Source organism: Carassius auratus, chromosome 27 (genome assembly GCF_003368295.1).
Source record: "Carassius auratus strain Wakin chromosome 27, ASM336829v1, whole genome shotgun sequence".
NCBI lineage: Eukaryota > Metazoa > Chordata > Actinopteri > Cypriniformes > Cyprinidae > Carassius > Carassius auratus.
The window spans coordinates 726413-751729 of NC_039269.1; the positions used below are offsets into that span (position 1 = coordinate 726413).

At 36.9% G+C, this 25317-nt stretch overlaps 1 protein-coding gene across 1 annotated transcript in view; it reads right to left on the reverse strand.

The window, feature by feature from the left end:
- The window catches only part of LOC113044969 (capping protein, Arp2/3 and myosin-I linker protein 3-like), a 54879-nt gene that overhangs the window by 22890 nt on the left and 6672 nt on the right, over positions 1-25317 (reverse strand). Inside the window, exons 3-16 of the mRNA XM_026205023.1 lie at positions 18117-18167; positions 17955-18014; positions 17739-17860; positions 17177-17271; positions 15480-15550; positions 15309-15382; positions 13039-13114; positions 12231-12319; positions 11909-12003; positions 10649-10735; positions 6693-6802; positions 5886-5963; positions 5566-5642; positions 1895-1999 (exon numbers count right to left, since the gene is read on the reverse strand). Coding sequence (XP_026060808.1) covers positions 1895-1999; positions 5566-5642; positions 5886-5963; positions 6693-6802; positions 10649-10735; positions 11909-12003; positions 12231-12319; positions 13039-13114; positions 15309-15382; positions 15480-15550; positions 17177-17271; positions 17739-17860; positions 17955-18014; positions 18117-18167 — 1190 coding nt within the window. The remainder of the gene's footprint in view (positions 1-1894; positions 2000-5565; positions 5643-5885; positions 5964-6692; positions 6803-10648; positions 10736-11908; positions 12004-12230; positions 12320-13038; positions 13115-15308; positions 15383-15479; positions 15551-17176; positions 17272-17738; positions 17861-17954; positions 18015-18116; positions 18168-25317) is intronic.

Below are 25317 nucleotides of genomic sequence, written 5' to 3' on the forward strand. Positions count from 1 at the left end.
GAAGAGACTTAGCATTCTATTATGTGCTTCCATGCTTGATCTCCATAATAAATCAAATCAGAAAAGGTCTATATGGACACCGTCAAAGCGTTATGCAGGTCTTAAAGGATTAAGAGGAAAAGAGCTTAGAGATTAGTTTGACTCTTCTGTTGACAGAAGAGAGCTCAAATCAGGTGTTCAGCTGGGTGCGACAGCCCGTCTTGCGCTCGGTTTGCGTTTGTGAGCCGGGAGGAGGTATGACCCTGTTTGAAATGCTTCGTTTGAAAACATTCTGGCTTTCCCAAAATAGCAGCTGCTGCCTGAACATCTCGATTCTGACCTCAGTTAGGGGTGCAGGGCTGTAAAACTAGAAATGATTCCCCAGAGAGTTCTTCTAGCAGGCTTTTCACACTTGAAATTGTTAACCCTTCAATACATAGTTCATCCAGAGAGGGAAAAAATGGAAAATGATTTGCAGTTTCCTTTGTAGTGCACAATAGTTTTCTTTTATGGACCCAACAGTTTATTTATTATGAGATGTCCATTAATAGTACAAGTTTATTTTTTAGAAATCTCCGCGTGTATGTATTTTTGTGTGTGTTATATAATCCCAATCAGAATTTTAGGGTTAGTATTACTTTTTTTATTCATCTAAGACACATTAAATCCATCACACTTAACAGTAAAGACAAGTTTAATGGCACAAAAGATTTCAAGAAAATGCTGTTATTTTTAAACGTTCTATCTATCAAAGAATCATGAAAACAAATGTGTTGACATTGGTAATAATACAAATGGACCTTTTAGCTGAGCATGTTTTCCAAAAATGATTACTTAGTTAGTTCACCCAAAAATGAAAATTAGCCTGTTATTTACCCACCCTCAAGACATCCTAGGTTTATATGACTTTCTTCTTTCAGACGAATCCAATCAGAGTTATATAAAAAAAACCTGTCCTGCCACTTCTAAGCTCTATCATTGCAGTGGGTTGGTATTTCTGTTCAACAGTCCAAAAACACTTTAAATAAAGCTTGTGCATCTGTAATAAAATGTGCATGTTTTATGATGGATGCGCATGCTTTATTTAACGTGTTTTTGACTGTTAAAGAGAAGCACCCACCCACTGCAATGATAGAGCTTGGAATAGTCAGGATAATTTTTAATATAATTCTGATTGGATTCATCTGAAAGAAGAAAGTCATTTATACCAATGATGGCTTGACGGTGGGTAAAACACCCTAATTTCCATTTTTGGGTGAACTAACCCTTTAAGCATTACACTTTTGGGGGGAAGGTGGTTGACTCGGTTCAGCAAGCCCTTCAAATCTATATTACATTTAAAAACTATGCTTGACTTTAAAAATGTACAAAAATGAATCCATGTGTTCAGATAGATTTCAATGCTGCCTACATGCTGAGATGAAATCTCAGTATTTTTGAAATTTGCAGTGATAACTAATAATTTTCTGTCAACATCTACACTCAGAAGATAATTTGAGAAATCCATTTATTTGGCCGTACAGTGAAAGTCAGTGGTCACCAAATGGTTTGGTTATACCAGCATTTTCTTTAGAGTATGTAGCACTTGAATAGTAGAGATACTTCAGTTCAGTACAGTCATTTCTTTCCAACAGGATAGCATAATATGCTCTGCCAAATCCTGGGTTAGCGTGACCTGGGTTAATCTAAATTCTAAAAACAGCTTAAACCAGCCAAACGTAGTTAGCTTAACTTCAAGAAGGTGAAAAGCTGGTTTGTTGGATTTAGAGAGGTTTTGGGAAATTGTGAATTGGTCAGACTAGGAGACCAGCTGGCTAACCAGCTAGGTCGTGCTGGGAAACCAACTAAACCAGATTAAATTAGCTAAGCCAGGGTAAAGCACAGCACACAAAGCCAAAACAGTGACTGGACTCACCTCAGCACGTCGGGAGGCATCTTCATAGACGCCAGACTGATGTGAGTGAGGCTGAATGCTGAACTGAAGAACTGACGGAATGAAGGAAGTGTCTCTCTCACTTTCCTAAAATTGTGACAGAAAAGAAGGGGAGACTTTTATCCATAACACATCATAACACACTTCACAAAACCTTGAGCAATACGCCTCAAAAGAATACCCTCTGGCTTATTAGAAAAGAACTGGTTTGTAACTCTATTACGTGTTAAACATTTTAACAGCGTTCAACATTTTAACAAGCTGTCATTGGACCAAACAACATTATTTGGGTGGGATAGAACTAGATGGGGAAAATGAGAAAGAGAGAGAGAAAGAGAGATAGAGAGACAGTCAGTGAGGGATACCAGGGGGCTAAAAACATGACAGTTCGTGATAACACTTTTTGCGTTAGACAGTGACATTATCATTTAAGAGAGAGAGGGGGAAGAATGTGTGGTGTAAATGTGTTAACAAGAGCAGAGAGTGTTAAGGGGAACATTCCTATTTAATATTCATGAGCTCTCTGTCTTATCAGCTGGAACAGATTTACATTGCTGCCTCACTCTCAAGGAGGTGCCCATGTGTGCAGTGGTTTTGTGTTTGGGTGCGCATGTTTCTGAGTGCTTACGTTAACAAGTGTGGGAGTTTAGGTGGGAGTTTGTGAAAGGATGAAATTAGCACTAGGAAAAAGAGGCCATGCTCACTATAGCATACTAACACAGTAATCTATAGTATTGCTGCAGTGTATACTATGTATACTGAGCACAATATGCAATGACCCACTACATTTGCCAAATATTGAAGACCCAGAGTGATAACTATAAGGAGAATCTATACTATATTCTATATCTATATTCATACCAATGCATGATAACATTGTGTTGTTTATACGAGTGCTACTGTTTTGTCCTCTATTGCTTTAAGTGCTCAATCTGTTTAAAGTGGGGTGGATTCTGATTGGCTATCAATGTTTTTATCATTAATCAGCTAGAGAAAAAAAATTATGGAAGTGATTCCAACAATATTGTTCCTGTGTGACATGAATGATGCCAAACGATTCCAGTAATATTGTTTCTGTGTCTTGCTAATGGCCCTTTATACAACACAGCACACTGGTGGCATCCGAAATCACAGACTTCTCAACTAGGAGAACCAGGACCACAAAACCAGTCATAAGGGGACATTTTTCAAAACTGAGATTTATACATGATCTGAAAGCTGAATAAATAAGCTTTCCATTGATGTAGGGTTGGGATGTTAGGATAGCACAATATTAGGCCGAGATACAACTACTTGAAAATCTGGAATCTTAGGGTGCAGGATCTTAGTTGTGATCCAGGTTCACATATAGTAGGCGAAAAACAGTATTTGACAAGAGAAGTGTGTCCGACTCCGAATTCTGGGGTGTAACAATACAAGTATTCATACCGAATATTTTCAATACAGGCCTTTTGGTTCGGTACGCAAGTTTAACCACTATATGAGTGGAACTTCACTGGAAGCTGCCAGTTTTATATATTGCTACTATTGATAAGCAACAAAGTCTCATTATTAAATGATGTTTTGTTTTTTTGATTTTTCAGGCAATGCAAAAAATAAATGATGTTTTGATGTTCTTTGATGTGGCAAGACAGGTCCCTGTATAAATGCCTCAGTTCAAACAGCAGTGCAGAGCACGAGTGAGAGCGATCATGCCTTCTGCTTTACTAATAGTTTTAATAAACAGGAAATTAACTCATGCCTCGTAATCGTTCAGTCTGTGTTTCAATTACAACAACTTCAACTTAATTTTTTATGTCAATAAAACAGCTTGTAAACAAAAACATTCAGATTAGATTCAAACTATATAATATACAATTTTGTGGACGTGAGGTAATTACTTATTCAAAAAAAGCAACCACTCAAGAGTATGCAATTTCGGATGTAGCCACGGTATAGAATACTGTGTCCCACAATCCAATGCATTTGACTTTAACTTCCATTTTCTGTTATATGATTGAACTGGAAGTTATAAAAACATGTAATTTTTACCTGTTCTTGACTCACTATTTGAATCCTACATTTTAACACAAAACTGGATTAATCAGAAAGTTATGAGGTCATGTAACAATGCAGCATACTGCACAAGGCGTTCTGTTACACTAGCTATTTTCAACAAATATTGCATAAGCAATATTGCACTACTGCACAGCATTTAGGATGTAGTAATCTAGTACTTTAATCCCAACGTGAGACTATTTCAATCTTCAAACACCCAATCATCTTCAAAAACGTATCCCTCTGCAAATTCAAACCCAATTAAGAACAAACACATTTGCAAGAGGTGCAACGGATGAAGAAACCTTCCAGTTTGAACAATAAGTCCAGCTAAAATTAGCCTCATTTTTCAGAGAGTTTCTCATAATGCCATTAACGTGCCAAAGGGGAGATGGAATTGCTGTACGGGTTCAGAGGGAGTCAGACAGGAAGATGGATCATTGTATTTCTGTTTCTCTTCAGCCTACAGCTTCTTCTTGCATGCAGGCACATGCACGTTTACTTGCAATATCACAGACTTCTGTTGTAAAGCTAATTATAACTACTAGATTATTGTTAGAATTAAAAAAAAAAAAAAATGTTTACTTAATTTACGAGCTGTTTTTCCAAATGTGTTTTATTTAGCTCACTTTTAGAAATAATTTTGTCACACAAAAACATGTTTTCTTCTGATGCTGTTACAGTGGCTGTATTACCATCTGTGCAGCATGCCGGTCCATCAGCTCTATTTGATCACTCATGTCCCAGTTTAACTCATATTGCATCTCTGCAGGCACTCTTCCCTGCTGGGAAACCCATTTAAAACCAGCCTCTGATGATGGCTGAATCCAGCTGGAAAGCTGATCTTTTATGGTTACTAACAAGTCCAAGCTGGTCTAGATGGCTGACCAGAAAAAGTATGAGTAGTATGAGGATCTAGTCTAAGCTGGTAGGAGCTTTTTTTAGTATCAGAAAAAATATTACAGTTTTTAATAATATTTTGAATTAGTTTTAATATTTAAATTTTATGTTTTCATTTTAATTTTAGTACGTTTTTGTGATTTTATTGAATATATTAGTTTTTTGTTTCATTAGTATTCTAAGTAGGTTATATAAATGTTTGTTATTTAATTTAAATCAGTTATTTAAGTACATCAAGTTAAACTCAATGAAAATGAGAAATACTGCCCAAATTACTGAAATAAAATATTGTATTTTATTTCAGCTAAAATGTATTTTATTTAATTATTTTAAATAACGAAAATGTTTTGATGATTTTGGGTTAAGATTACTATAATAATCCTGGTTCTGTGCTTTTTTTGTTTCCGATAACAAAAAAATATATCTAAACATTATTAAAAATAATTAAAAAAAAATTGTTTTAATGATATTTTGAGAGTTTTACTGAAAAATAAGACAAAATAATGATTTTTCTGTGTGAATAAAATGGGCACTTTCCAGCAGGGATCTAGTTTTTAACCTTAAACTCATTTAAAAGCAGTAGAAAAGTGCTTCCTGAGGAACTGACTGAAATGATGATGTGCGTGGTTGAAGCAGGCAAGTTTAGCTCACCTGTGAGGCTGACTCAAACGTGACAGATTATCATGCGAGGGCTGGTGGGTGGCAGTTTAGCTCACCTGTGAGAGAAGGAGTTTTTGGACAGGTTCAAGTAGGAGAGATCGGCACAGCAGCCCCGCAGCAGAGCTCCAAATAACTGAGAGGAAATGGAAAGAGGACACAGAAAAACAGGGAAGGAGAGTGGCAGCAAAAGAATGACTAACATTAGTATAATTCTGCAATTTAGGACCATTAAATGTGACAGAAATATCTGTATCAAATCGTTGTCAAATTGACAAATTGTAGTCTCGCATCCTGGGTGCAATGACATAAATCTTGGCGAGTAAAAAACAGTTTTGCAATAACAAATTCAGAAGGATGAGACACACTGTCAACTCACAGAGTCTACTGTACAGTCGGTGCCTGACAGGTCCAAATGCACCAGGCAGTTCGGCTGGGCCAGGAACAGGTACAGGTTCTACAATGAAGAGGAGTATGAAGGCTGTTAATAGCAGTGTGTATGTGTGTATGTGTGTACTGTGTACCTGTCTCTGTATGTGTGAGTTATTTTCAGCATCTGCGTGTTGGTCCTCACAAAGACAGAAAAACCTAAATAAAAAACTTTGTGAGAAGCTGCCTAAAGGTCCTAATGATGAAGGCAAAGCTTTAGAATCTGAATACATAATCTAGATAATCTAAATGCATGTATTTTATAAAAAAATATACAAATTTTGTGACAATTTTTTTGTATAGCTTTATATTTTTTTGGTATATATATATATATATATATATATATATATATATATATATAGACCAAAAAAATCTATAAATTATAGATTAAGCATAATTGACAGAAAAATATGTAAATATATAAATATAAGTATTTAATGCTGTTGTACTACTCTAAGCACTACAACACTATGTTTTCCACTTATATATTTATGGCATTTAAAGCAAATCGCTAAATATTTAGATACATATTGGCTCCGATGTACCTACTTTTTTATTTACTTGTGTAAGTCTAACCAGTTTAAATTACGAGTAGCTTGTAACTAGAAATGTATGCTTATTCATTGCTCCCCAAAAACTGTGCTAACCACTACGTACACCACAACTTCAACAATATATATAGTAAGTACAATTTTTTTAATTACAGAATACTAGAAGTAAAAGTGAGATTAAAAAAAGGTTCTTGAAAAACAGGTACCGTTGCATCTTCTCCAGACAGAATCCCTGGGTTCTTACTCAGGTCCAGATGAAGAAGAGAGTTGGAGTAGTCATCACTGGAGCACAGGGCCTGAGAGAGAGATGTGACACCTGTGAAGAAAGACAAAGAAAGGCTGAAATCTAAAGTCCACTGGAGAAAATGCTTCTATTTTGCATGTTTTAAGTATATATCCTTTTGCTTTAATGACCTCATAGGTTTCAAAAACAGATAATCATATTCAGAACGATTTCAGAATGATAAAACAAGCATCTTGAGCTTTAATGGAAGCAAAACAATCTAAATGTTTGTACAAAGTAGTTTGCATGATCAATGTCATAAATATACATATTTGGTTAGTGTCGACATTTCTTCAAATGCCTAACATTTCTTTGTATTTCCAGGATTAAATTAGATTTCAAATCCCAAATTTTCTATGTGGCCTCAGACTTTTGGACTCCACTGTTTTTGACCACTAAAACACAACAACACACACAATGCTCTGTAAGCAGAGTGCATTTTCATTTTGTTTCTGAATACATGAAGAAAATGCTGCTGATTGCCTTTTGCAGAGTGAGACAAAAAGACAGCTCAACTAACTCTTGTTAGGTGGCAGCTTGCCAGTGAACTCAGCCAGTATGCTTTCTCTCCAAGGAGTAAGAAAAACATCCCATTGCACTCTCTAAAAGGAGGAATTTACTCATCAAAATCTTAACCACCGCAACCTTTCATGATCCAGTAGTCTTTGGTTGGCTTTTATGGTTGCTGTAGTTCATTTTTTTGATGTGTAAATTCAGTTTTTACTGCTGATAGGATGCTGATTTTACTTCAAAGTTCACTATAAACCCCAACCGGATGTGACAGATGCCAACATGAAACATCTCGGTTTGAAATGAGTTGTATTCTCTCATGGCACAAGTTCATCTAAGTTCTGTATTCAAAGTTAAAACTTCTGCAATGAAGTTGTCACAAATCAGATTACAAATATAGATTAATGATGGGAGCTATTTGAGTGGATGTTGATTTATGGCGCATGTTAGAAGGCTATCCATCTATCCACTCGGTTTAAAACTGTATTGATTGAAAGAGTAAACCAGAGATTTAGAAGACCCTGGAAGCAGCCAAGGATGCTGGTAATTGAGTCCGGGCTCTCTAAGAGAAGACTGGCTCTTCGGTCGAGACTCTGTAGCTCTAAAGTCAGATGCAACTAATCCATTGATGATCTTACTGGTTTAGCATAGAACAAGAAGCTGATTCTAGATCAGTGGAGTGAGAATCGTCATTTTACAGCCTGACAGAGATTGTGTAACAAGGTAAGCTGGATAGATCTGCTATGGCCTGTGTGTGGATAGAGTGTGGTTTCACTGTTTTGTTTTGTTCTTGAATCAAGTTCATGGGTGTGTAATTAATGGAATAAATTTAGAAAAAATTATTCATACCGTTAGTAAACGTGATTAAAGACGGCTGTGAAAATAAATCTGTATCATTAATCCCTTTGATCTTTTATTTTAAACATTTACAAAAATCTAACTTTTCATTGGAGAATAAGAATTTCAAATGGGAGAGAAATCTCATTATGATTTTTTTTTTTTTACACATTGGCCACAATTAATCATAACCTTTTATTCAATACTTTTTTGCAACCTCCTTCTGCCAAGAGAGCAGGGACCATTCCTTCATCCAGAATCACTCCAGACCCTTCAGATTCACAGCTCTATGTTGGTGCTTCTTCACTTTAGTTCAGCCCACTCATTTTCTACAGGGATCAGGTCGAGGAACTGGGCTGGCCAGGGCAGAAGCTTGGTTTTGTTCTCAGTCACCAATTTTTGTTTTGGTTTTGATGTTTGTTTGTGGATTATTGTCTTGCTGGAAGATCCAGCCACAGCCCATTATAAGATTTCTAGCATAGACAGCCAGTTAAAAAATAATAATAATAAATGTTGGTATCTAATTGAATCCATGATGCCATGTATCTAATAAGATACTGTACTATGTCTATTTCCAGGACCTTCAGCAGAAAAACATGCCCACAACATTAAAGACACTGCAGTGTATTTCATTCTACACATGGAGTACTTTTTTATCCCTGTGTGCACCAAACCCATCTTGAGTATTTGCCGCTAAAAAGCTCCTTTTTTAGTTTCATCTGACCATAGAAGCCAGTCCCATTTGAAGTTCCAGTCATGTCTGACAACTGAATAGGCTGTGGTTTGTTTTAGGATGAGTGAAGAGAATTTTTCTTGAAACCCTCACAACATGGGATTGTTTGATATTTGTCTTGTTTTGTTTTAGGCTTTCTGACCCCAAAACTCAACTAATGTCTGCAGTTTTCCAGCTGTGATCCTTGGAGAGTCTTTGGCCACTCTCCTCCTCATGGTGCATTAGGACGATAAACACACACACCATCTTCCAGACAGATTTCTAATATCTTTAGTTGACTGGAACCCCTTAGGTACTGTCCTGATGGTGGAAATGGGGATTTTTAAGCTCTTAAAAATGTTCAGCTCTTTTCTTACAGCCACTTTCTAAATTTGTGAAGTTTAGCAATCTTTTGTCGCACATCAGAAATATATTCTTTGATTTTACACCTTATGATAAATGATTAAGGTAGTCTGGCCTTTGACTTCCTGAAATGTATAATCCTGTGAATCAGGAAGCCAAGGCTGGACAATTTCCTTTTCATAGTCACCCTGGTGTTAAAATAATAATAATAATAATTTAAAAAAAATGCAAATATGCATGGGAATATACTATAATATAATATACTTTAATCATAATAATTTCTAGGGGTACCAATAATTGTGGCCATTGTGTCCTAGAGAAAAATATTTATTTCCTAATGTGATGCCCCCTACTTTTTTTTTACTTTAAATTTTTTATTATTTTTTATTTTTATTATAATTTTTTTATGAAAGATCAATTGGATAAACAATGCAGACATATTTCCACAGCCCTAATAAAAAAAATAATAATAAAAAAATAATAATAATAATAATATATATATATATATATATATATATATATATATATATATATATATATATATATATATATATATATATATATATTTTTTTTTTTTTTTTAATAATTTTGAGCACAACTGTACACACACACATATGCTATTTTATTATTTTATATAAAATGTATAAATATTAAAATTTGTTAAATATTACATATACATTTATAGTCAAGATTTGTTTAATTGTAACTACAAATATTATTGTTCATATTATACAGTGGGTACAGAAAATATTCAGACCCCCTTAAATTTTTCACTCCTTGTTACATTGTAGGCATTTGCTAAAATCATTTAAGTTAATTTTTTTCCTCATTACTGTACACACAGGACCTCATATTCACGATAAAACACAGAATTGTTGACATTTTTTCATCAATAAATGTGCAAAAATGACTACAATTCTGTTTTTTTCTGTCAATATGGGGTGCTGTGTGTACAGTAATGAGGAAAAAAATGAACAAATGATTTTAGCAAATGGCTGCAATATAACAAAGAGTGAAAAATTTAAGGGGGTCTGAATACTTTCCGTACCCACTGTATATGATTAAATATTTAAAATGTAAATATTGCTAGAACATTATATAATTATTTTGTAAAATAATCATATAAGTTACTTATATAATTATACTTTTGAATAATTGTATGTGTATACACACAGACATATGAAATAAATATATTATTTGGTTAATTATGCCTACAAAAAAATATACACACACACACATATGTATATTTAAAAATCATAATTTAAATTTTAGCTCTTTTAGAAAGTTAGTGTAGTTATGGTATCTACCAGCAAGGGCTAATTGGAGACATGATCTATTTCTTTATTTAATGCTTGTACAGACCTCTAGTCTGGTGAATGGTAATTGTGGGATAGTTGTTATAGACTTAACCAGCAGATGGCGCTAAACATCTAGGGACACATAGCTTCTGCACACACCCTTAGAAGAGAGCGACGTCTTGGAGAGGTTCAGTAGACGCAAGCCTTTACTGAGCCGACACACCTGCTGGATAAGGTTAGACACCCCTGTGAGGAAATATACATTTCACAAACATTAGATCAGTCACAGACCAATTTACACACCACTAACCTTCAGGCAAACACTGACATTGTTGCAGTTACGTTCACACATGCACACTTGTGATGTGATCAACAGTGACATGTGTCAGGCATGATAGCAGTCTGAAAATCTGACACTGATGCATATAGAGGACATATCCTTTTTGGGGAAGCTGCTTTGAACTTGTAGTTAGTGACACCACAAGCTACTGACAAGAAGTAGCTATTTATACTGAAGCTAGGCTACATAAAAGGGGAAGTATAATTTATCGGAACAATCACTTACGGATATACTTATAAAATTCAGAGAAAGCATTTAATTCCTAGAAAGAAATTGCAATGAAGCTTGGTGTCGACGACCCAGAGTTATGCAAAAATCGACGCAGACAAACATCCGAGACAAGATTTCCAAAGCCATGAAAAAGAGTTAAAATATAAGGTAGCAGGTACCAAACGTGTTTCAAATAAATGTTACACCATACTGCTGCTGCTCTTGTTCTTTCAATAACTGAATTTAATGGGGAATACAATAAATGAAATGCCAAACAAACATACAATAATAAACCTTTGTTCTTTTGTATTGCAAACATGATACTTGACTCTGAACTGCTTCTAATCATTATTCTTTTGTCTATAATATTCTGACCAATGCTGCCCGTCTCACACCTAGATTGCCTACACTTCATCATTTCAATGTTGTTGTGTTTAGGGCAGACGCGTGTCACGTTTACAGTAATCTACACCCTGCCACCGGCAGCGAAAACAGTATACCGTCGCTCAGCCTTTTCAAACTTCTTTTTGCCCCCAAACGAAGAGCGAACACGAACTTTGTTTGAAGCATATCGGGGACTTTACTTTTGCTGTACAGTACAATCAAAACTACACAAAAACACACACATTAGAAAAAGCAGAGCACAAGCACATCTCAAAGAATCTATTTCCAAATCAACAACAGATACATCACAGTAAGTCAGCAAATCAGAGACAAGACGGAAAAAAAAAAAAAAAAACACTCAGAGACAGAAATAGCAGATGCACATGCTGATACAGAGAGTGTAAAAACAGACAAAGGCAGGTAAACAGACAGACTAGAGGGGAGAGGGGGGTATAGCAGAAATACAGAGACTTTGATGCATGTACCTTGGTTGTCCAGTGTATTGTGGGCCAAGTTAATGGAGTGTATGACTGATGCCGGGTTTTCTGACAGGGCAGTGGCCATTTTCTGTGGGAAATCTCTAAATGACAGAAAGAGAGTGAGTAGAAACGAAACCGCAATACAAAGTACTGCACTCTGGGACAGAGATTAAATACAGAGGCAAGGATGCGGCAGGGGAATAAGACTGGGAATGACATAAAGGGAAAAATGACAGTGACAGAACAAGAAACTAACTTTTAGATGTAAAAGAGAGTAAAATGAGTGATGAATAACAGGAAGAGCGCAATAGAGAGATTTATAACTTACGCTTTAAGGCCCACATTTTCCAGCGTGAGCTCCTCCAGACTGCTGGATTTACTGACAGTGTGCAGAATCTGTTCTACGACCTCTGAACTCTGTGTGTGTGTGAGAAAGAAACAAGGGGGAAAGAAAAAAAGCGTTAGAATTAAATTCTTAGGAAGACCCACCATAATGGCTGTAATTTCATGCATACGGACACAGATTTTAGGCAGGAAGATCTATTTATATACGTACACTACCAGAAGGTTTATAATAGGCTGAATTCATGTGTTCAAAAATACAGTAAAAACAGTACAATTTGTAATAACTGTTTTATATTTTAATACATTTAACATGTAATTAATTCCTGTGATGGTGAAACTGCATTTCCCCTGCCATTACTCCAGTCTTCAGTGTCACACAATTCTTCAGGAATCATTCTAATATGCTGATTTGCTACAGTTATTGCTTATTATTTTGTGCCATATATTATTAACTGTTTTTGCCGTTCAATATTTTGTGCCATACAACTGTCATACAAATATTTTTTTCTAAATGTTCTTTCTAAATGACTTTACACTCAGTTTTGAGTAATTTAATGCATCATTGCTGAATAAAAGCATTAATTTTTTTAATTTTTTACTTACTCTAAACATTTGAATGGTAGTGTATCGAATGAATACCATATTCATATACCAAGGTATGATAACATAATAACTGATGATATGATAATACCACAATACTATTTTGTACACAAAACAAACAAAAACAGAAGAAAAAACAAAACAGGACTCTGACACAGTGGAGATTGAGAAGGTCATAAAAATATATTTACAATGCGCAAGTCTTTGCAATAAAGTTTGGTGAACCATGAGTTATACGCCATGGCCGCCACAATCACCGCAAGGTCCCTGCGACAAAAATAGACACAGATGAGATAAATCTAAACAAATGGTTTCAGTGAGAGTGATGCAACAACCAGAGACGTTCTCACTTTCCACATGCAAGCTCTCCTCAAGACTAAAATAGAGATGTTATTATTCAAGAAAAATGATAGATTCAGCAATAAATGCTCCCTGAGAGGAAAGCCAGGAGAGGAAGGGAAGGGGACAGTGTGGATCAATGAGAAAACTGATGCCAGGTCAGTGAATTACTGCAATGTGGCTATGATACAGCTTTTAAAGTTGGCCCTGAGCCTAAAACCTTTTTACCTATAGCCAGACTGCATTGAGATGGAAAACGTGGAAATAGACGACGAGGGAAAGAAATGCAAAAGGGTTTCTCCTGTTGAGTACGGCTGATGGCTGTTCTCAGTTGCAGCTCTGTCATTTCTCTGTTTGGACGCTGTAGTGAGACTGTAGGCAGTGTGTACTCAGCTGTTCTCTTCTTCTAAACGAGAGGTTCTCTACCACACCTGCTCATCTCTTCCCCTCTAGATGTTCTAATGGAACAAACTTTGAGGATGTTATGTCATAAATCAATGACATAACATCCTCAAGTCAGATGCAGCATCGAGATAGTAGTCTGAGTGTGCCTGTTGGTGAAATAGCGAGAAACAAAAGAAAGGCAGTTGGATTGCTCTGCAGTATCAAGGCTTGTTTGCTGATTTACTGATTTAATGTCTAAAATGTTCTTTTTTTCTCTCAAATGCTTGATCTTCAACTCACAAGGCAATACAAATAAACTCTTCCCTTCCCTTATCATGCCAGTTGCCACAATTACATGAACATTATTTTCTGTAGAAAATCCAACTGAATATGGCATATGGAATATGGTTGCTGGACTACTCTGAGCTGGTCAATAACTAATCCAAGATGGTCATTTGCTGGAAGCTGCAAACTGGTAGAATATCTTGGAACAGCAACAAACCACTACCAGCTGTTCATGCCAGTTTAATGTGGACACAATGCTTTTCAGAACATTGTAGTTGGTGATACAACTAAGAACCTGCTTATTATATTATATTATATTATATTATATTATATTATATTATATTATATTATATTATATTATATTATATTATATTATATTATATTTTATTGGATTATTTAGTAAACAGTATTTTAATCACATCATTAATCCTCATTAGCATACAAAAGTGCTTTGAACTGCAGAATACACAAAATAATATGTAAATCAATCTGAAAGAATTCATAAATCATTCATTATATAATTTATAATTGATAAATAATTTATTTTTCACTATATATATATATATATATATATATATATATATATATATATATATATATATATATGTAAATGTGGTCAATAATGAAACTCCAAAGCCTTTGCTAAATTACACCGATCATCTGAAAGAGACTCAGTAAAACCACTCAAAACTGTATATCTGAAATGACAAGTACTTTGTCTTGTCAGGCAAAAGCTCTTTTAAATATTCAAAAATGATCTTTAAGTGGCCGCACTCCCATTAGAGTTTCATCATGTGACTGCCTTTTTCTGCAGATAACCGGAACTGCCCTTGAGCAAAGTGCTCAGTGAACCGTATCATTTCTCAGAGTCAGAGTATAAATTTTAAGTGCATTTTCTTCTTTATGTGTTAAAGGTGGCATGGTCATGCAGCTGAGCATGCAGAGTTAACGTCAATTTTCACAGGTCATATATATTCACAGTGTGTGTGTGTGTGTGTGTGTTTGTTTCAACAGGAAGAGAGCCGAGAACCAGCCTTCAGACTTCAAACACAGACCAACATCAGCAGAAAATACAGAATCTGATCTGGAATCAGTTAAGGAACCTGACACCCATTGGACGGATGTAAAAAGACACAGCATGACTCAAACCGGGCAGGAAGTCAGCAGGGACGCCACAGGAAAGAGGCACAATATATTATTACTGTGGCAATTCAGCACACATTCAAAGCAGTGGCTGACGTCAGATTGCCAGTGTCAGTTACATTGAAATCCCTGTCAATACGAAGCAATTAATGAAGCAAAGACTTATCATTAGATTATTCCTTCCAAAATAAAGGAGATTTTAAACCACCAATCTATTGGGCATAGAGATAGCAACGGAAGTGATGGCTAGCAATTAGAGGTTGGAAATACAGAACATGAATATTAAGATGGGATGTAAACTTGTGGCTACCCGCTTTCCAGGTGACTGAAGTCCAACAAGTTAAACTCCCTGTTATCCTGCGAATGATAGATGGTATCCACATCCTGAAAGGGCAAAAGAGATAGACTCAAAAAGGAAGAAAACATATTTAGAGTGCAATAAAAGCAGAGGATATTTTTGTGGTCAACAGGAAGCTCTTACCCACTGCACTTCCTCTTTACAGGTAATGCCATTGTAATCGCACAGAGCTGCATATGTCTCAGAAAAGCCCCCTGAAATGGGAAAAAGAGAAATAATGTGCCTATCAATGAAAAACTGTCCTACCTACACTCATGCACATAAAGGTTTTTCAATGATTGCTAGAGTACTTCAAGCCAAGAACTCTCTTATAAATATATTTTTAATGTCACATTATAGGTTCTTCATTCTGGATTCTTTAAAAAAAATCAGTAAATACATTTCTTTCTTAATATTAAAGAATAAAAAGTTTTTCTATTGGATCTTAAAGGGATAGTCTCCCAAAAATTGCTTAAAATTGAGTCACCCTCAAGCCGTCAATGATGTGAATGAGTTTGTTTCTTCATCTCAACCATTTGGGAGAAATGAAGCATTTCTTCACTTGCTCACCAATGTATGCTTTGCAGTGAATGGGTGCCGCTAGAATTAGAGTCCAAACAGCTTATAAAAAACAACACAAAAATCCAGTCCATCAATTAATATATTATGAAGTGAAAAGTGTTTGTAATAAACAAAACTGTTAGTCAGGCGTTTTAACTTTTGGCAAAAATACCAGTCAATAATCTATACATCCACCAGTGGAAAAAGTTAATCCGCTGTTCTCTTCTCAAATCAAAATGTGTTTCGGAGTGTTTCTGTGGATTTGTTTATTAAATGTAATTGATGAACTGGAGCAGTGTCAATTATATGGGTTTTTGTAATGTTTTTATCAGATGTTTGAACTCTAATTTTGACGGCACCCATTCACTGCAGAGGATCCATTCGTGAGCAAGTGCTACATTTCTCCAAATCTGCTCCGGTGAAGAAACAAACTCATCTACATCTTGGATGGGCTTAGGGTGAGTAAACTGTCATCAAATTATCATTTTTGTGTGAACTATTCCTTTAAAACTTGTTTCAGTAAAAAATTCTAATCCTTAGGACCCACTGCTTTTGTCACATTTTGTATTTCTTCTTTATTTAACACATCTGATTCACATCATCAGCTAGTTAGGAGAGAGACAGATGTTTGTAATTAGACTGATTGCATAACACAGGTGGACCACAGTCAGATCCTTTACACCATTTACACAGACAATATGACAATCTATTTTAATAATATCTGCCAGGAAGTAGGGGGTGTTTACAGTATGTGCTGTCTTCCAAAAACAAAAAGAGATTTAAAGTGTTCTCTTATTGCATCAAGCATATAAAACAAGTCAAACACAAGGACTACTGTGCATTAGCACACTGCATCTCTCCCTGTCACCGTATGAAGGGCACTGAGTAATTTGCATAGGCTTTCTTATACTCACTATCACTGGTTACTATTATGAATTGTATTTTATTTATTTTTTTACTTTTATCATTCTAACTTGATCTTTTGGATTATTCTTTTTGTTGTTTTCTTAATTTATGCATTTGGCACAGTATTTTTATTCTGTCCTTCACCGTCTAGCACTGCAGCTAGCAAAACAAACACTGTTATATAATTTGGCATGAACAGCAAAGCGCACCAAAGTTGATGGCATAAATGAAGTGCATGCATTCAAAATATTCTGTAAGATGACGGCAGTGGAAGAAAAGAGATTAGAAAGATTAATATCTGGTGTATAATAAAAAATATTTATGAGACTGTGTGGATGCATGAACTACGGTATATGTACTTCTATTTCTCTCACCACATGCCCTTTGCGTCTCCACCGAACTCTCAGAGCTGGGAGAAAATTTCCGATTTCCGTCAGTAACATCTCCATCTGCGTGAAAGATGGAGGGGCTAAAAAAGAAGAGGGAGGGGGAGAGGGGGATTCACAATGCATCAGAATCTCAGTTATTCTGACCCAGCATGTGAACACCTGGCCAAAGAGCTGAAACGGGAAAGAGAGCGAGAGAGCTGAACACAGAGACAGAAAAAGAGCACTATTATGCATTGCACTAATCTCCTCCAGTCTGAATATGAGAAAATCTCTCAATTAACTGCTCAGCAGTACCTTACACCCCTGCTGCTCCAACAGATACTGACTCCTATAGGCAGCATTATGGATTCTCCACAAAACTACATTATCACTACGAAATACTTTGCAAAGGCCACAGAAATTAGATTTGCGTCTCTGTTCGGATGGCGTGAGCAAATATAGGCCACAACTGGGCTAGTCTCTGCCTCAGACGTCACCATTATGCGGTTCTGTCAAAATGTGGCTATGCAGGACCACGGTAAACCTGTGGGTTTCTTGGGACACCTACGTGTAGATGGAGTTGTTGAAGATCCGAGAGAGAGCAAAGTTGATGTGGCTAATCAGCTGATCCAGGTGGTCATTAGACTGCAGCCTCAGGGAATATGTGGACTTGTCTGTTTCTATGACAGCCTGTGAAGGGAAGAACATGCTTTAGAGAAGCAAAACGATGGAGCGAACAAGTGAGAGGAAAATCTGACCGCAAAAGCTGAAACGCTTTTCCTACTTGATTATCCGGGTGGGTGTTCATTGCCCGAATCTCCAGGAAGTTGAACGTTTGTTCCACCTGAGGTGAAAATGAGCATCTTCCTACATAAGTCATGCTAAACCAGATTACTGCAGTGCTTTGAGACGGAGCAGACAGGTGGTGCGTAATTGCCTACCGTACCTTGGTTGGTATCTTGGGGGCCATGAGGTACAGCCGCCATGTTGCCAAGACCTGAGAGACAAAAGAGCGGATGAAAGCTCAATAAATAAAGTGTAAGATTAAGTAAAAAGTCCAAGACAATGTTCAAAGAAATTATGGTTTAGGTTTCTCTGGAGAACAGCCTGTTCAACTGAATCTAATGGACAGCAGACATTATATAAGTCATGAAGCAGTTTCTGGGGAACTTTAACGTTACAGCATTTTGTCTTCTGACCTCTCTACTCATAAAGATAATATTACAGTACAAATGGGCTCATGTTTGTTGAAATGTGAATTATGCAGCACAAGTGTATTTGTATCCTATAAAACCCACCGTATCATATTTGAAACACACATTTTTAAGGTATGAAAGATATACCATGATGAAAACATGCCTTCTATCTGATTGATAGTTTATAATTTTTTAAACAAGTAAAAAGACACTTTTAGGTCACTGTACACATTTTTGCTTTTCAAGTTTTACTGATTTGTATAAAGTAAACATAATAATAACTTTTATATTATTAGTAATATTTTAAGATGAAATAATTGACTACCGTACCCTGGTTGGTATCTTGGGAGCCATGAGTAACGACCAGAGAACCACTTGTGCAAGTACGATGCAGGTTCAGCTGTCCCCTGCTCGGATCGAGTCGATCCTCAAGGCAGTCATGGGGAAAACCCGCTTCGCATGTACAAGGTCACGCAGAGGTGCCTTAGACATGTCGAAGAAACCTTGGTTCTTGACTCAGGGCCTAGTGCTGGGAGCACTTTGTCACGTGTATGATAGTGAACGACGCAACCCTCACCAGTTCAGGAGTGGTCACAAGTGGCTGCTCTGCCTGCAGTCCGTGAATGGGACGCCATCTCAAGTGGCACTTCAAGCGTTTCGACACAGTGTCTCCTTCCCTTCGGGGAACCATGGTTATATGCGTAACCTGAGACGTTACTAACTAAGTACACTTTTTAAGAATAATTTTACAATAATCAGAGGTTGAGGCTGAACCATATTTAAACACTGTTGCTCTAAAAAGAAAACATTATATTTTGCTATTGACCATCCTGAGTAAACTGAGCGAATGCTATTGACCATCCTGAGTAAACTGAGCGAATGGAAGAAAATGGAAGAAAAAGAACAAATGCTTTCCTGCATCTTCTCTCAGTGAGATGTGGAAACAGAAGCCTGCATTTTAATACACTGTGTTGTATTGTCTGTATCTCAGAAGATCAAAGTGTCTGAGCTTGTTCTAGTCTTACAGTTCTATAACAAAATTATAGAGAAACCATTTACACATGGGCACTTCTATGGGTGCTGTTGTTTATGGATTTCAAATGTGTACTGAAGTGAGGCAATCTGCATTACAGACAGATGAGTAGGCGCAGAGAGGAAGGAATAAGGATTTGTGTGATGTCTGGGGATTACAGAAACATAAAAAGAAGGATTGTACTATATTTTGAGAGTGAGTGTATATGTGTGTGAGAAATTGCATGGAAAGGTCTCTGGAGAAACCTCGTAATCTCATTGATAATTTAAATTCTTTATTAGCACACTTCATTTAGGCCTTTGTCACACCCCACACACCAATCACTCCCTTTCTCATGATCTAAACCAGTAGACTTTAGCAAAGCAGGTCCAGGCCCACAGGGACTGCAGGATGACTTAAAATGATTTAAATCAATAACAAATCATTTATATTAATGATATATTATACAGGGGTCATTTGAATGCTCAGTAAACAGTGGGGCCTTTGAGTCAAAAAGTTTGAGAACTACTGATCTAAAAATCAACCAGTTTGCATCTTACTGCCCTTTTTCCCTCTCCAACTTTCTTCCACTCATCTTGAGATGTTCTTTGTCTGATCTACTTTGTATATTCTCAAATCCTCGCTTCAATTCGACTCAAAAAATCCTGTTTCCTCTGATTCAGTGCAGCCCCCACAACCTAGGCCCCCTGGTTTCTTCATCCTCCTTCACTCATCTATTCTGTTTCCACCCTGTCGATTTCGATTCTTCAAGTCCTCCCTCCAATGTATTACTAATGGCACCCCACCAAGAAGAAGAAACAGAGAGATGGAGATCCCAGGTTTCTCCTTAATAAAGACTTTGTATAGGCTTTGATGGCTGGTATTCCTATAGGCTTTGATGGAGGCTTGGGTTGGATGTTTGGGTGGTTTGTGTAAAGGAAGTTCTTGATGCTTTGTCAGAGTTAACAGAGACACAACCATTGATTGCAAGATGACATTTTTAGAGTGTACCCCACCTCAAAACTCTATAATGGTCAGGAAAACTTAGTTATATAAATACGCTCCACAAGAGAGAGATATGATGCAAGAGAGACAGACAGAGGAAGGAAAAGTCAGATTGGCAACCAGAAAGTGTTGTCTACTCATCAAAGGCTTTACTATCAAAGGAAGCAGACACAAAAGATCGGCACATAAACAGCCACATTAATTATTAAAAGGCCACTGGGGTGTCTGGACTTGACCGAGTTTGCATGGATGGATGGAAGAGGGGGGACCCCCAATTAAGGAACGGATCGGAATACATCAAAGACTGCCTAACACATTGCATGGGTGGGGACCGCGGCTGATCGCATGGTAATGAATGCAGCAGTTAAGCTACGACGCGCATTACTCACCCTGCTGTTGAATGCAGACAGAATACGACACCCATATAATGATATCAACATTAGTATTCATTATTGGAACCGAGACCTGTTGTGCAAGCATTTTTGCGGGGAAAACTGTGGAGGACGGGCCCAAACAAGGTCGGATTTGTCTGCAACTACTCGTCCTCCGAGTAGGGGGTCAGAGGTCAGGCGGTTTGACTGAGACAGTCAATCACCGCATCCACTCGTTAAGGTGCGAAAAAAACACTTTCATCCAGCGATCGCAGATGTGGAGTCCGTGGCTTTCATAGGCCATTCGAGCCTGAGGAGATCAGACTGGTACAACACTTGCCCTATAAATCATCCACCACCTCTCAGTACCGACTTCAAAGAATGAGAGATATGAGGATGTGTGTGTGTGTGTTAGGGAGGTGGGGTTTGTGTGTGCAGAAGGGAGAGGGTTTATATTAATCATACGATGTCAGGAATCTGGCTTGACACTTCAAACACGACCCATAATTCAAAGGCTGTTGGGGACAAGTCAGTGCTGTGCCCAGGAGACTCTAAAAGAGCTGCAGATTGCTCCAAACGTGCCCCTGTACATCTCTTCTCAGACACATCACACCGACTTGCTTGGACGCAGGTATCATTGCCTAAGACGGACCCATTTCAGCTGTCAGCCTTTGTAGGTGAGAGGAAGAGTATGGATCTACTCCCGCAGCAGGTCTGAGTCTTAACTGTACTTAAGAAGCGAAGAGATGAGAGGAATAAAGAGTGAGAAAGAAGGATACAAGGAAGGATGTATCAGGGCTGAAATGCCATGTGCTCCAGATTCACTGATGATTAAAAGTATTGGAATCAAAGCAGCTCTGTAACTAAAGCCCAGAGTGAGAGAACAAGAGAGGAAATAAAAGAAAGATAAAAGGACAAAGACAGAGAGGAGGAGCTAAAGCTTGAGACTGGAGGAAGTATGTTACTTAAGTAGTTTTCAGCATTGCAAGCCTGTTCTTAATAAGTATTTTTGTCTCATTTTTAGTTAAATAGTAAGTTCACCCATTCATTTATTATTTATTCACCCTGGAATTGTTATAATGTAAGCCAACATCAAAAAACTAGTGGTGACGAAAGCAGATGGTGTTGTCGACTCGAGTCGGCAGCATTGGACCAAGAAGCTCCGCTTGAACACACCGCACAGAATACAGCTAAAAGCAAACATATGCGTTCTGCGAATGCGTGAGAGGAATTAACTTTCTATACCAGCAGCTATGAATAGTATTTATTCGTCATTCAAAAGGAGAAACCGAAACAAAGATATATGAGATAAATGCAGATCTACGAAATATAAACAAAGCAGTGCTTGCTTAGCATTTTGAATATCAGTAACGCTGATAACTTTAATAATTTTAAGTGGCTCATTTTGTTATGAAAACATTCACGTATTAGAATGATTGGGAAAGATCATGTAACATTGTCTGTACCGCCTTCATTTACAGTACGTGTTTGTTTTCATCAGATTCACTTTAATTCTCGGGTACTGACTCGTTCGCCAAACTGAACATCCAATCAGAGCTCACCTTCAAGCATGTGGTCCCGACAGCCATGTCGCCAGTTCAATATGTTGAATCTGGCAAACTGCCACTGACGTAAGCCTGACAAAAGCCGAAAAGTGAGCACACCAAACAAACTAGCCCGACCATTGCTCACCATCGGCCAACAGCTGACCGTCGGCTTGGTGTGTGTGTCCTGACCTTTACATACTTACTTTTGGAACACAAAAGGAGAATTAAAAAAAAAAAATGTTTTGCACTTATAATGGCAGTGAATAGTGACCAACGTCAAGTTTAAAAAAGTATCACTGAATAAGCTCTGTGGATGGAATTGTGGGTGGGGGGAGTGCATGTACAGTTCTCTCTCCACCTTCAATACCATGACTTGCGTGCCCTTGAGCAAGGCATCGAACCCCCAACTGCTCCCCGGGCGCCGCAGCATAAATGGCTGCCCACTGCTCTGGGTGTGTGCTCACAGTGTGTGTGTGTTCACTGCTCTGTGTGTGTGCATTTCGGATGGGGTAAATGCAGAGCACAAATTCTGAGTATGGGTCACCATACTTGGCTGAATGTCACTTCACTTCACTTTCACTTTTAATTGCTGTTAATAGTGTTCATCGTCTGGTTGATTATCTCTTGTATTAATTTTTCAGAAAATTCCTGTCATATGCGCATAAACTGACAGTCACCACTTATAAGCTACTACTAAATATTGTAGAAACTTAATTTTCTGTAAAGTTGCTTTGCAATGATTTGTATCGTAAAAAGCGCTATACAGATAAACTTGAATTGAGTCTAAATTAATTTTTCATCATCAGATTTCATTATTTCCTATATGTTTCTTGTAAAAGGAGGCTCTAATATTTAATAAAACTGATACTGGTCAGGATTCATCCTCATATAAAATAAAATCAACCACTTCTGAGCCACTATATCAACATATCTCCACATGGGGTGGGGGAACAGATTTTGGCATTGAATTGCTTGCCACTGAATTTTGTTCCTCCCATGTTTCTTATCCGAGCAGGTTCTAATATTTATCAAACTGATGCTGGTTAAGATTCATCCGCATACTTTCAAGCCACTACAAAAACATCTCATAGCATGGGGTGGTGGAACAGATTCCATTAGCTGGATATATTTATTAATTTATTTTGTTATTATATATTCATTTATTTGCTGCAGTACAAAAATAAATAAGTATTAAAGACAAAATTGACACAGAGGTTTTTACAAGATCTATTTAAGCATGAATTTCTAGGCAGCATTCAAAATTCTATTTCAAATGTTCCTGTGTAACAGTAATGGCCTTTGCCCTCTATTCTGAGTGCCTGATTCAAGTGCTGTCTTTCAGAGTATGCCACAATGATGCACACTTTTGAATGGAATCCACTCAATATCACACTATTGTATATCTCAAGAATATTTATCTGCTAAAAGATACATTTTAGGTATTTTGAAATATACTCTCAGCTTTAGGTCATACTCTGTCTTGCAGATAAACCATCCAAAAGTGATACTTTTTACACCATATACTCTTTATACTGTATATCTTATTCCATTTCTCTTCCTCTTCGGATGTGGATCGGCTTGTCTCATCACATCCATCCAGACTGCAGTGCAATCCCCCATAGTCACTGCCTCTCAACATCTCCACAGGTTATCCTTGGACCGCAGACTTCTCCTTAAGCGCCTTGTATCACATTACTCGTCTTTACCCTGTCTCTACTATCATAATGCAGCAGTTGTGCAACTATAAGATACTTCTTGGACCAGAGAAAGCGCATTACCCTGAGCGGTACACCCATAATCCTTGTTAGTTTTTATATATAAAGATCTAATGTGAATTTATCAGCACATTAAAGGATTATTCTGGGTTAAAATACAAGCTAAGCTACTTGCTGTAAACAATATATTGACACTTATGCAGTTATAGTGGAGGTATATGGGACAACAAACAACAGCTGCACCATAGACTTCCACTGTACTGTGTGTATTTCTGTAAATATAATGTTAATGAAGTTTAATTGGTATTTATTCCAGAGTGCTGATTTAATAAAGATCATAAGTCGTATGTAAAAGGCAAGTTTACAAATCATGACATGTATTTTTTACATGTATATTTTACAACAGTTTGTAATACCATGTTTAAACAAAAAACAAGAAAGAACATAAAGCATAAAGACAGTTAAGGCCATAAAGCTGTGAAGTCATAATACTACAAGATTAAAGTAGTAATATTTTGAAGTTAATAAAGTAGCATTATGACATTTAAGCCATAAGGAAAAAAATATAAAAGGGGCATTTTTGTAAGATATTTTATAGTTACTTTCTTCATTAAAGGCATGATTATTGAAACATGACAACTTTATTCTCAAAATCATAATTTTCTTTATTATTAATATTATTTAACGAGGCACTAAAATGTTGTAATATTTAGGCTAGGTGCTGTGACTGTTCACTATTTCATAGTTTATAGTTTTACCCTTTTAAATGTCATTTTAAAAACTTTTTGCAATTGGTCCTGCAGAGTGACAAATGCACTTTGTCAAGTAAATGGATTAGAGTAAGCAAATTCCATCAAATATAATTAAAATTAGGTCATAAAACTGCACCCATAATAATGATAGAAATTCTATAACTAAAATTAAAAACCGAATTATATAAGAATGAATATAAGTAGTTTTAGATTAATTGCACCACCAGTGCTGTCAACTGCCCCAAAATAGTCACATATATTTCAAAACAACAAAATCTTGAGAGAAATATCCAAATAAAATCACTGCGTCTGAATTTAAGCATGCCACTAAGCCAGTCATCGCAGCTAGGAACCGTTCCCCATGAGAACGCTCCAGCAGACAGGGTGGTGGTGCGGACAGCCTGGATCTGAGGAAGACTTCACATCACTCACTGTGGCGATCACAGCCTTTAATTGGCCTATTATTCCACAGGAGAGGAAAAACTGAAGCGACAGACCGAGATTAATAATTGAAGGGGAAGAAAAAGGGACATTTGGGGCTTCAAAACA